Source organism: Drosophila hydei, unplaced genomic scaffold, assembly GCF_003285905.1.
Source record: "Drosophila hydei strain 15085-1641.00,03,60 unplaced genomic scaffold, DhydRS2 tig00008119-arrow-pilon, whole genome shotgun sequence".
Lineage (NCBI taxonomy): Eukaryota > Metazoa > Arthropoda > Insecta > Diptera > Drosophilidae > Drosophila > Drosophila hydei.
In genome coordinates, this window is record NW_022045830.1 from 5,555,035 (window position 1) to 5,568,257 (window position 13,223).

A 13,223-nucleotide genomic window follows, 5' to 3' on the forward strand; every position below is an offset into this window, starting at 1 on the left:
CGCTTGTTGGCTTCAATTGTTTTCGCTTTAAATAATTAAATTAAAATGGGCAGTCGAACTGATTGGAGCAGCAGCAGCAGCTGACTGTTGTTGCTCCAGCCTCTAGTATCACTGCAATTAAGGTTATTTTGGCCGCAGTGCGCTGCTCGAGCTTAGCGGCTGAAGTGCATTGAACCCGATGTCGTCTTGGCAACCAATTATCGATGTACAACTTCTATGCCTGCCCATAAATCTTTCCATGCTAGCTTCGACATTATCGCAAGCTCCATACCAGCCTGCCTGGCTGCTCCACGTGCTGCGGCTACGTGCCTTGTATGGAACTTGTTTTGCACAAATTATGCGACAGAACGCGTTGCTCTAGCCCAACAGATTGTATCTGCCAGATACAGCTACATGACCATAAGCAGCAGCTGCAGTCGCAGCCGCAGCCGCAGCCGCAGCCTTGCACGTACATTACACTAGCAGCACCCCCGCTTGCTGCAGTAGGCGGTGTCAATTTATGGCCAGCGCTAGTTTCTAATAAGAATTTCAACGCCTGACTTTGGCTTTTTGGTTTCTGATTTGATACGCTTTCGGCATCTTGTGCGAATCTGTCAGTTATTTGCGGCTTTGGTGCCAATGTGCCGCAGCCATATGCACTTTAGCTAGCTATCATTTCATAGAGCAGACACCACTGTCCGTCTGTCTGTCTGTAGATATGTGGCTTATTGGTTTTGTCAGACACACGACACAAGCTTCATTCGCATCATGTCTGGCTTTTGATTTGTGCTCTGCTATAAATTTCAACAGATTGGCACGACAATTGACAATTGTCGCGTGACATCGGCGCCAACTCGAATTTGATATTTCGTGTTCGAAAACAGTTGGAAGAGGCACTTTAAGCCGTTCAATCATGTTCCAAACGGTTCTTAATTGAATTCTAACGTGATTAAACAAGTTAAAAAGTGGAAAATTATATACTTTAAGTGCTCTAATATGAATTTGTTTTGCAACATTCGTTCATATCTCTGAAATGCTAAAACCAATTATCATCTCCAATTGCAAAAGTCATTCAATCTTGCTGTCTAATAGTGGGAAATTCTTTTGTTTCCGTTGGCTTGCATTCAATTTTTATGTCTGGCTATAAATTTATTGTTTACTCAACTGCTTTGCGCATTGACGATTATCACGATTTGATTATTTACTCTGCCGATGCGCTATTCGATATTCGAGCAAATTATCTTTGTCTGGGAACTGGCGAACGTTGCTCTGATACGATTTGTTCTGGCCTTTGTATGTATGTGTCCATATGGAATGAGTAACGCAACTGGCCATTTCTGACAGATACTTTATGCTCTTGGCCCTGAACTGCAGCGCCAATCGGGCGTGCATAAGTTATGTGCATTATCTTCCAAACGATGAATATTTTAAGCCAGACAAACAGAGACGAAGACAGCGAGACGCCCAAAAAAGATTCGCAAATTAAAATACAGAGGATGCAAATTGTCGTATTTAAGGAAAAATGATTTTGCGCAGTTAATTTGTTATTTCCGTAGCTGCTGACAGTTTCCGGCAGTGGCCAAATGCACCTGAGCATGCTTAATTGAATTTCGGGCCCAAATGAGCCACGGACTGGGACATGCAAATTGTAGTTGCCGTTGCCGTTGCCGTGGCTGTGGCTGTGGTTGTGGCTGGAGCGTTTCGGCATGTGCTCACTGTCAAGTGCAACATGGCCAGGCAGGCCAGGCGCTGCGTGCCCATGTCTGCGCACTTGAAATCACAAAAAATGACTCAAAGTCTCTGTAGCTGTGACTGTGGCTGGCTGGCGACCTACAGTGCCCAGACTCATGCATCTTCCAGTGGGGCATTCGACGTCAAAATGTTGCCCCGCTGCCATAAAATTGCCTGAATTTAGCGCTAGCTGAGAGACTTCGCTTTGCTGGCTCGCTGGCTGGTTGGCTACTGTTCCCAGTTGCAATGCCTGGCAGCGGTCCAGCTGCCGCGTCGAGTGTCTTTGCCTTTGCCTTGTTAATCTACGAGTGGCAGTCGCTGTTCCTGGTACTTGCAGCAGCTACTCCTCGGGCTTTGTTGTTTTCATTACCGTCCACATGGGCGCCTATTAAATGCAAAATGTGCAGACAGCCAGAAAGACAAACGGTCGTCAGCCCAGATATACCAAGCACTGCTCCTCCTCGATCCCCCGTTCCCCCCGTACACTCGGGGCATTTCGCATCTTGCAGCGTCTGTCATATGAATTAAATATGCAAGTGCCGTTCCGAGCAGCCATCAGCTGCACTTGCAGTTGGGTGCTGGCCATGGAGCTGGGAAGTTCTGGACCGCTTGGGTGATTAAAGTTAATTACATTTTTCATGGCTCACATCAGTTTTTCCTTTTTCCCCTACTGCTTGCTAGCACGCTTTATGAGCTTCGCTTTTTTTATTATTTATTTATGTCATGTCCTTGGTCTTTGCCGATTTTTCCACTCTATTAATTTGCCTGTTGATTTATTTGCGGGCGACGGGCAGCTGGTGGGGTTTTCCTTCTTTTTTTGTTTTCGAATTTGTTTATATGGAAATCAGAGCAAACAGTGTACGGCATGTGGCATCATCGTCATGTAAACATTGAAGCAGGGCGTTAAATCGAATAGCAAATGCCGCAATCATTTCGCAATAGCAAAAGGCGGGCGGAGATGGAGCAGCGGCAGTAAAATAGGCAGCAGCTGGGCTAAAAGAACTCTAAGAGAGAGAAAGAGAGAGAGCAGCACTCAATGGGCAGCTGGAATGTGCAGCACACACTGTTTCGCTTAGATTGCATAAAAGCCTTTGATTGATCACACACACAATCGTATATGGGTTACAGACTGAGTCACGCAATGAAATTATGGCATATTCATAAACTATCAACTGCAGCAGCTAATGATTTACGCAATGAATCATTTCATTGTATTACATTTTTTATTCCTAATCAATTGCTTTAATAAAGCTAAAGCACTCTGAAATGTATCCAATGTCAAAGATATCACTAGCTCGGAAATTAACTAATGTTTCCCTTGAATTCAATGTATATAGTAAAGCTGTTAGGCAAGCTTTATTAATAGCCCATTAAACAAATCAACGGGCACAAATATCGTTTACAATTCCCAATTAGTTAAGGCACTAGCCCAGTATGAAATGCGAGTTATTGCAGCTCTTCCAATTATAAATTTATATAACTTTAATCATTATACATATTAAGCCTATATTCTGGTTCTCTCTTTGTCTAATTAGCTGAAAGCGACCTGCTCACCTTTGCACAACGTAAGCAGCATTACGAGTCGGACAAGTCATTCCAGCAGGAGCTCTTCTCCAACGATACACGACCGCAGAGCGTGCGTCAGCTGTACAAGGAGGCGGGCAAGGAGGTGTTGCTAATGGCAACAGCAACAACACCGCCACGTTCCGTATCCTTCAGCGCCGATATGCAAACGAATGATGACGTTCTGGATGGCATAACGGAAGCGTCCGGCATCGAGGAGTCGCTGCTCTGCTCTGACTCGGACTTTGGCAATGCCAACCGCAAGCTGCGCACGCGCATCGATGCCGAAATCGAAATACGCTTGGTGAGTAGCCCAGTTCTGACAAAGCAAGTTTGTCCGTTAGTCGTGTAGCCAAGTTGACTTAGTACTTGCACCATGCATAAATAATAATCCGCTCCAGTGTAGCCAACGGCGGGGGCGTCTAAAGCCCCCCCAAATGCCCAAAAACCGACCATGGCCCCATGTGTGTGGTCTTCGCGGTTGACGTTGTGGCCATTGCTTCCTGCTATTTGCCAGCTGTGCCAGCTCAAAAAGCTTGGGCCAAAACATCTTCCAACAATGTGCTCCATATAGACGCAAACACAAACGCACACACACACGTCCACACTCTCTAGTTGCCACAGACTCGCCGAGAGGCCTCTTTCGTTGTCAAACAAGTTGAGCCCAAGCAGATACAAAGACCACACAACGGGCAACTGTTGGCTAACGAGCTGGTCGCCAAATCATTTCGAGTTCAGTGGAGTTGAGTTGTTATACCCTATAATAGTTTTATGAATAAAGAGTTTTAGCTACGAGCCTAAGAAGCTTATGTGCCCTGCTAGTATCAACAGTCCAATCAATTCAGTGGAGTCCGAGACATCGCTTTTATGCAGAGTAACTGACATCGTTCTTCTTAGAGAGAAGAACCGCTTTGGTTACCTTTTTCATCAGGAAATTCATTTTTAAAGTGAAATATCTTATATAATTCTTTTATATAAGATATTTCAATAGCAATTCCATTTGCAAATAGAAAAATGCACAACTTCTGTTTTAGTGCTATTTACAGGGTATTGTCTAGTCGTAACTTGCATGTTACTGAGTTCATACTTCGTTTTTAATTGCTATTGTGACGTCCCACGCTGGGCTTATGAAATTGCCAGTTGAAACCGCATAGAAAGAGACTTCAATCTAAACTGTTTAAGCAGTTTGCACCGCCTCGCTCCACGACTCGTATCTGTAAATCGCAGTTACTTAATTTGAGCTAACGCGCTTCAGAGTTGTCCCATTTAGAGCGACTGGCAGCAGCAAGAGAGTCCATCATTATCATCATCATCATCATGATCATCATCGTCGTCGTCATCGTCATCGAAATCATTTTCCTCATCCACATCAGCGTCAGCGTCAACGTTGTCTTTCCTTGTTTATCCATGCCATTAGATAAGCTGGCCAAGACAAACAGCCAGTGGCCAAAGGCTGCCGATGACGACGACAAGGTGGCGAATGGGAATGGGAATGGGAATGGGTATATGGACGACGCCACGGCGACTTTCCTGTTCAGCAGCTTGGCAAAACTAGTTGAAACTGCTACAACATGGCAGCCAGTTGTCAATAGTTGGCCGAAAGTGTACGACTGGCTTTTAGCCCGGTCGCATGAACGCGACATCTTTGTCGTCTGCTCCCTAATTGAATGACTTTTAATCCTTTTCGCATTGCGTTTGACGTTAGTTGCCGCCAGTTCCACTTGGCCGCATCTTCGGCTCCAGCTTCAACTTCAACTTCAACTCCAACTCCAATTCCATTTCCAGTTTCAGCTTTGACTTTAGCTCTAGTTAGCCAAGAGTCGTATTAGCGCATTGCGGTTTATTGCTTACGGCCGCAAAAAGATTGTCGTTATTGTTGTTGTTTACTTGTGAGACGGCAGCAGCAGACACATTGAATTCGATTTTATTATATATGGTACGACATTTATGTGCAAATATTTTATCATTCATACTTGGCCATTCAATTGAGCCAAACAAAGAGCCGACGAACCGTAAACAACAACAAATTATTGGCAGCTAGACAGGACCAACACAAGACTTTATACAATACGGCGGAAAATATGTAGTTTGCGCTTAGAAACGAAACGGAAAACAGTTTTTCAACATTTTCTATTGAGCTTAAAGAAATTTTGCCCCACTGTGCGTGCCATAGATTCATTGCTCCAAGTCTAAGAAGACCAAAGTTTTATGTCCTAATGAAAACGAAGCACAAGTGGAATTTTATGTAAATTTCTTGTGGGTGTTGGGGCTAACTTCGTCTGATATATCCATGCCCCGACTACAAATAGAGTTCCCCCGGTTTGTGGCCCTTTCCCCAGTTGACTTTCAATTGTTACAATTGATTTTAATGGGGGCCCCGAAAATCAATCGAAACGATTGCGCCTTTTGCTTAGTCCGATTGGATTCGCTTGGAATTATTTTGGGGAATTTGTAGATTGTGATTGCTTTTAATTAAACTGATTGAATTTCGATGAGTGGGGCAGAGGCAGTGGCAACGGAGGTTGGCCAACGTAAAACACAAATCGAAATCAAGTTGAGAAAACGCGTGTTTTTCATTTGTCGTTCTGGAAAATCGCGTGACTTGGCCAAATTTGCGCTGGCCAGGCCAACAGAAGGCAAAACAGACAAATGTTTGTGCAAACAGCCAAAGCCCTAGTTGGGCCAGTCACTCATTCATATCAGCATATGAGTGTGGCTTCCTTTTAAGGATATGCGTGACGGGCCTACCTCGGGACCAATTAGGGCCATAAAACATATTTTTGCATGTCCGGTTTTGGCCAACTGCTAATTAAACTGCGAATGCCTTTTGACCGAGCCACACTTTAACTCGTTCTTCTGCGTTTGGTTTCGACCCTTTTTGCAGCCCGCTGCCATCGAGGATTTGCGCAAATGGACATCCAGCGAGGCGCTGGGTGATGTCACCGTCACACCCGATTGCATGCACCATGTGGACACCTCGATCTGCACATCGCTGGCCATTGGTGATAATGGCGTCCTAACGCCCGCACTCTCTCCGTCCGTGCTGTCCGCCGATGCCGCCGATGCGCTATACGCGCTCAACCTTAGCCAAGCGGCGGACAGTGCCCATCAGCATCATCACCACCAGCTGCTGCTATCGAACGATATCAATAAAGATGTGCCTTTGAATCATCGACTGCCTTCACCCGAGGAACAAACCAAAATAATTGCCTTAAAGTGAGTACAGCGTTTTACACTAAGCACTCACTAACAGTTTGACAGGCATTGGGCTCGTTTCACATGATAATTTTATTCAAAACTTAATTTTTATTGGCATTTTATGTAAATTTCTACAGCTTTGTTGCTTTTGCTATTGTGTAACCAGCCGGCATAGAAAAACAATCACAGCAGATAATGTTTTTGTTCTTCTATACTGCACTGCATGCTAGATAGAGTACAGATATCATATATTTATTTTGTCGAACTGTTGGCGGGGTCTTGTTTTATTATACAAAACTGATGATTACGATAAAGGAGAGTGCATAAAATATATATATTTATGACTGGCTGATAGATTAATTTAAACACGTTACTCAATTACTCTATCATCAACACAAATTTGTGTGTGTAAGAGTATCTAAGATTCTTTATAAATGATGACTATTTCAATAGAATATGATATTAATTATAGAATAGAAAAATAGTAATTAGAATAGCCAGGAAAAACTGCTTCTTATAGAACAAATAGTCTCAATTAAGTAAGGTCTAAGTTGAGCAAAGTAGATAAATACCAGATACTGAGTCGAACATGGCAATAGCTCAATAGATCTACTGAAATCATATCACTTGAGCTCTGCGAGCGTATTTGAGCTTCGTCGTGACTTCAATTTTCAGTTATAATATTTGGCTTTTTGTTTGTTAAGCCTTGGGGGCAATGCGACGCCATCAGAAACCGCAGCGTAAAAAACGCTAAATAAATTAATTCAATTGCGCATTACGTAAATTTACAATGTGGCCACACACACAATTATGCAAGTGGTGGCCGGGGGCCACGCCCACAGGCTCCCTTCGGCGGCCATGGCTCATTTGTTTGAGGCGCAGCGAACAGACATTTGAGCAACATTGGAATGGGGCGCAAACATTGTTAACGCTTCGTTGATTTAATGCGCAAATGTTTGATTTACAATCGTCAAGCATAACAACAAAATACCACAAAATGCGCTTTAAAACAAAAATGAATAACCCACGCTAACATCTAATCTTGTTTACCCTTTTGCAGATACCCTGCCGAGGTGATCTCGGTGAACACATCCGGCAAGCATTTCCAGCGCATGTGCGCCGCTCGCAAGTCCACGACGGGCTGCTATGCCGGCGGCGCTGGCTCGGCCACGCCCAGTAGCGGCAGTCCCGAGGACAACCAGACGGAGTCCAACAATCTGGATGACAATGTGCACACGGTCAGCCGGCGGTCGAGGTCGCGTAAGGTGCGTGGCAAGCGTCGCAACACCATTGCGGGCATCGACCAGAAGGAGATCCAGGATGCGGCCAATGGGTATGTGCAGATCAATACGAATCTCTGTGAAGCTCGCAGCCAGTTTCTTTTCCACTATTGTTTATCACTTTTCGTTGCCAATTCGCAAAAGCTCTTCGTTGCAGTGGCTCTCAAACTGTACATAATGCATACTGAGACCTCACATATACTACATATCGTACATATACATCAATATATATATATATATATTGTATGATCTTTATATATATAACCCATTTTCCTAGAAAATTATTGTGAAAATCGCAAAATCAATTAGCTGTTCAATTTGTTATGCTGTTTAGTATTTGAAATATTTTTGAAACGATTTTGAATTTATTTTCCAACATTTTTAGACGATTATCGAAAATTGTACAAATTGTTCGTGCCTTGTTGTATTTTCCTTTCTGTAATTATTCTTATGTAATTAATTATAATTTTTTTTATTATTTGCTAAACTAGGAGCACAGCGCATGCCGAACTAAATGAAAAATTGTTTAAGCTGAATGTTGTACAAAAGAAAATTTAACTGTAAATAATCCGATTAATCGTTGTTTGTGTTTTGCATATATATAGTTTAAAATATATATTTTTGTTGTGTCCAGATCGATGCTAATTAAAAAGAATTTGCAAGCAACATAATTTTCTTTTCAGCCAAGCGAATTAAAACAAATTTTTTTCTGCCAGCCAAAAATAATTCTAAAAACAAAATTGCAAAACGCCTAGCAAAAAAACCAAATCAAATAATTTAAAAAAAAACAGCCTAACAAATTACTCAACATTAGAAACCAACACAACTACACATACACACACGCACACACACACACACACTCATACTGCAATACGTACATTGCTCGCATTTATCATAAAATTCATTCATATCCGAGACATTCACCTCATGCCTTCAGCGCAGTCACAAACCACCCACACACAGATATTGTTTTGCCAACTGCCTTGGCAACATTGTTGCCAGCTGCCATGTTGCCCAGGCCCAGCAACATGCAAGCTGCAGCCCACACTCAAACTTTCGGCCTGCGCGCATCATCAGCATAAATCAGGCGTGGAGCCACGTTCTCTCTTGAGGATTTCTGCCAACCAGTCAAAAACCAACAGCAACAACAATTCGTATTAGGTTATGTTTTTTTCCCTACGTACTTGTTCAGTGGATTTGGCTGACGCCTTTTGCTTAAAAGTTTCATAAATCTTATTTGTTTTGTTGGCGTCGTCTGCCCACAAAACCCACGAACGATGCCTGCGACGTTGTCGTCATTCCATTTGACTGCGTTTCATATGCAACATGAAACTGCGCACACACACACATAGTTGAACAGGCACACACATGCGTGTGTGTGTGTGTGCTATATATGCCAATGCTGTTCAATATCTGTGCGATCAGCATTAAATATGCAAAGCAAAATAAAACCGAACTCCACTGAACCCAATTGCCCGTCAAACTGTGCATTGCGAGGGCCATTCTAAAAGTTTTTGCATATAGCCAATGCTAAATTCAAAGAAGAATTTGTTTTAATATTAGAATTTAAAAGGAGAATATTTAAGAAATATATGAAACACATATATATACATATTATATATATTATTATAAAATATTAAAATAATTTCTTGATTCTTGAACTATTACGTTTCTTAACGCCCTCAAAAGTTTATATCAAATTTCGAGTTTCTTGGCTTTTGCATAGCCAGAGCTATTCTTAGAACCGACCTCTGAAAAGCTCAAATATCATATTAAATGGTGCATTGCATATAGGAAACGTTTTCGTATTCAAGCTGACCTGCCAGCAAATCCGTTGCTCAATGGAGATTTTTTTACATTTATTTTTTTATTTTGTTTTGGGAGAAACTATAGAAAATTGAATGAAAAGCGTTGCTTATCGGCATAATTAGCGCTGCATAGTGTGTGTGTGTGTGTGTGTGTGTGTGAGTGTACCCTATGCCGTCAATAAGTGCATGCAGCAGCTGCCCCACAAACGAAATAAAAACTTCAGTCTGGGGGCACTCAAAAATGTAGATGTTGTAATCGCTCTTAATAATCAACAGAAAGCAGAGCAACAGCAGCCGCAGCAGCAGCAGCAGAAAAGAAAATGTTTGCTTTGAAATTAAACTTTGAACTGCGCCATTAATTAATCTACATTTTCCCAGAGCATTTTCGTCGTCGTGTCTCTGTGTGTGTGTATCTTAGCAAAGTCTCGTTCGTTCTGTAATAAAAATGATAATCTATCTGAAATTAACCAGAAACAGAAAATTTTGAAAAAAAAAAACACGAATTGATTTTGGAAAAAATCTTTTTGGGCGCGCACCTCACAATAATTTTTATAGATTGGCAAACGATTTTCTCACTCTCAACTTTCGCTGTCTCTTTCTCTTCTCTTTGCCCCTCTCCTCACTCTCCTTCTCAGTCCCTCTTTCTGCTCATCTGTTCGGGTTTATAATCTAACCAAATATCGCACACATCTTCATCAAGTCTTATGAATTAGCTAACCATATACCAAACATATATATATTTTCTTTTTATGTTTCCCTACAACAACAACAACAACAACAACAACACAACAACAACAAAATATGCACACAAATATTTTCCCCCAATCGCAACAGCAATGCGGAATCGAAGAATCCATCAAATGCCACCTCGCCAGCGCCCGCTGTAGCTGTGGATGCTTCGAAGAAGTCTAAGAAATTTGGTCGCAGCAAGTCAAGCGACATCTTAAAAAAGGAATCTGTTGCCTTGCCCTACGACAAGGGGAAGAGCACATTGACCCGGCTGAACTCCCTGAAGCAATGGGGCCGGAATCGTTTCAAGTTTATGCACCGCACTGGCGAGCTGAGCGGCGTCGGCGAGTCCAGCCAGCTGGATACCAGCGGCTGCAGTTCGCAGAACAGCTCCTCGGAGAAAACGGAGCCGAGCAGCCACTGCTCGATGCCACCTCCAGGTGCCGTGTCCAAGTCCAAGCGCGAGGCCGTCACGCGAGACATTGACGATGAGTGCGTGGTGCACGATCTGATTGCGCAAAAGAGTGAATCTCGGTTTTCGCACGAACGAAAACCTTCGTATTCCTCATCCGAGAAGAGCATGAGCATGTCCAGCAGTGGCCAGCTGCGCGGTAAGCTGCAATTGTCATCGCTGGCGGCGGCCCACGTCAAGATGCGAGAGACGGCCACATTGAACCGGCAGCGGCGCAATGGCTTGCATCGCCTGGATGCGGCCGGCAAGGAGGAGCAGCCTCACTCGTCAAGCGGTAACTGGAGCGCCAGCTCTGAGTCGGGACGCGCCTCCATTGGCAGCGAGATAACCATGCAGCCCAAGTCCAGCGCCTCGAACACTTCGCTGAATGTGTCCAGCTTCCAGCCGTGCAGCAGCAGCGGTCCGCCCTCGTCCATGCTGAGTCGGCGGCGTTTCCTCAACACATCCGCCTCGAGCAGCGTAACCAGCGAGGGCACCGCCACGCCGGAGCTGCAGGGTGATGCTGGCGGCTATCCCAATCATCTGGACGATGAGACCAGTTCAGCCTACAGCTGCGATACGGAAGGCTATTACACGTCCTTCCACATGGATAGCGGATTGCGCACCTTGAAGGAGGAGGAGCCGCCAATGACCCCGCTCCAGCAGAGTCTGCACACAAGCAGCTACTCCTTTGGCAGCCAATCCAATCAGACGGTGCTCAATGCAGAGAACGAATATGAGCTGTATGGACGCGGCTCTACATCGACTACCACGAGCTCGGCGGGCACCGTGTGCACCACGCTAATGAACGTGGCTGTCTGCACCGGACCAGATGTGCCCGAGCGCAGCAGCTCGCTGGGCAAGCACAGCCAGAGCCACAGCAACAGTGCCAGCAGCAGCACACTGGAGCGTAGCTACAGCAGCAGCACCATTGGCAGCACCTTGGAGCGCACGGGCACCATCAAGCGCAACGTGAAGCAGTCCAATAAGCCAGAGGATGCAGTGCAGCAGCAGCACCAGCAGCAAACTGAGGATGAGCAACAACAGCAACTGCGCTCAGCGCTGCCATTGCCTGTCGACTTGGAGTACTCGGAGTGCTCGGACTTGGAGGGCGTGGAACGCATTGAGCGAATCAAACAGAAGACAGCGCTCAATGCCAAGCGCATACCCTCCATGTGCATCATAACGCCCACCACCAGCGACGATGATGAGCTGCAGTCACAGGATGCGGATGCCGAACGCACGTTGACCAGCCTGCACCTGGATGTGGACAGCGAATCGGATGTGCCCGAGCAGCTGACGCCCACCAACACCAACAGGGATAGCAAGGACCACAACCTCAACGAGCTGAAGCAGACACCAACGAAAGCTTTCGGCAGTATGCTGGAAAAGCTTCGCGTGGCTCTGCCAGCTATCAAACGGTCGCCGGGCAAAAGCTCTCCCGCCAAGCCAGCGCCGGCGAGCGCTGTGAATGACGATAAGCTTTACGATTTGGCTGGCGAGTATGTGACCATAGCGGATATTAGCAACAACAACAACAACCATCACAATATCAACAACAACAGGCAACAGAATCGCGCCAAAAGCAACCTCGCCATCTACTATTCCAATGACATAGTTCGCAAGCCGAGCGAGCAACAACCCTCGGAGTACGTGTCGCTCAACGAGCTGCCACAGCATTTGCGTCGGCATGCAGCAAGCAACGGCAAGAGCAAGAGCGAGGCCTGCGCACAGCAAACAGAGACAGCTGCTGTTGATGCAACCCCAGCTGCCGCTGCTGCTGCTGCCACCCCAGGTCCTGCTGTGAGCGGGCTGGAGAGCGGCGTGCCCATGTATGCAGAGATCAGCGAGTTGCGCGAGGAGAAGTCGCTCATCTCGCCGAGCGGCGCTCAGCGTCGGGTGCGCACGACAGCCGAGGGTCGCATCATATACGATTCGGATAGCTTAAAGCGGCGCAAGGGAGCGCACACTACCTTCGCACCTGGGCCGTACGTGAAGGAAACCGAAAGTGCGTTACTCAGTGCAATGCGAGACGTCACGGGTGAAAGTGCAACGGCAACAGCAACAGCAGCGGGCACAGGATTAGCAACGTCAGCAACAACAAAGAGCGCCAAATTATTGCTATTAAGCGGCAGCGGCATTGCGGCCAATCGCAAAGTGGCCAATGTGCGTCCAATATTAGCCAAATCTCCGCAAACTAAGACGCCCAGCAACATGACGGCCGCCTATCAGCCAGGCAACAACAGCTATCAGGAGCAGAAGCAACTGCTTGCCAACAATACGAATCCGTTTTACGAGACGATTGCACCGGCCGCCGGAATGATGCCGTCGCCTTCGAGTAAATCCAATTCATCTACTGGCTCCACGGCTACCAGTTCATCGTCGTCTACGGCGACCACGGCCTCCGTCAGTTCCGTGGAAGAAGGTAAGGCAACAACACAACTACAACAACAGCAACAACAATTGCTATCTGAGCAACATCAG

At 45.5% G+C, this 13,223-nt stretch overlaps 1 protein-coding gene across 2 annotated transcripts in view; it reads left to right on the forward strand.

Annotated features, from left to right (window-relative positions):
- The window catches only part of LOC111595972 (serine-rich adhesin for platelets), a 41,112-nt gene that overhangs the window by 23,594 nt on the left and 4,295 nt on the right, over nt 1-13,223 (forward strand). Inside the window, exons 2-5 of one of the 2 annotated variants that reach the window (XM_030224785.1) lie at nt 3,246-3,577; nt 6,158-6,489; nt 7,532-7,804; nt 10,394-13,164. In XM_030224785.1, the coding sequence (XP_030080645.1) occupies nt 3,246-3,577; nt 6,158-6,489; nt 7,532-7,804; nt 10,394-13,164 (3,708 nt within the window). The remainder of the gene's footprint in view (nt 1-3,245; nt 3,578-6,157; nt 6,490-7,531; nt 7,805-10,393; nt 13,165-13,223) is intronic. The other variant, XM_030224786.1, reaches the window with a different exon arrangement.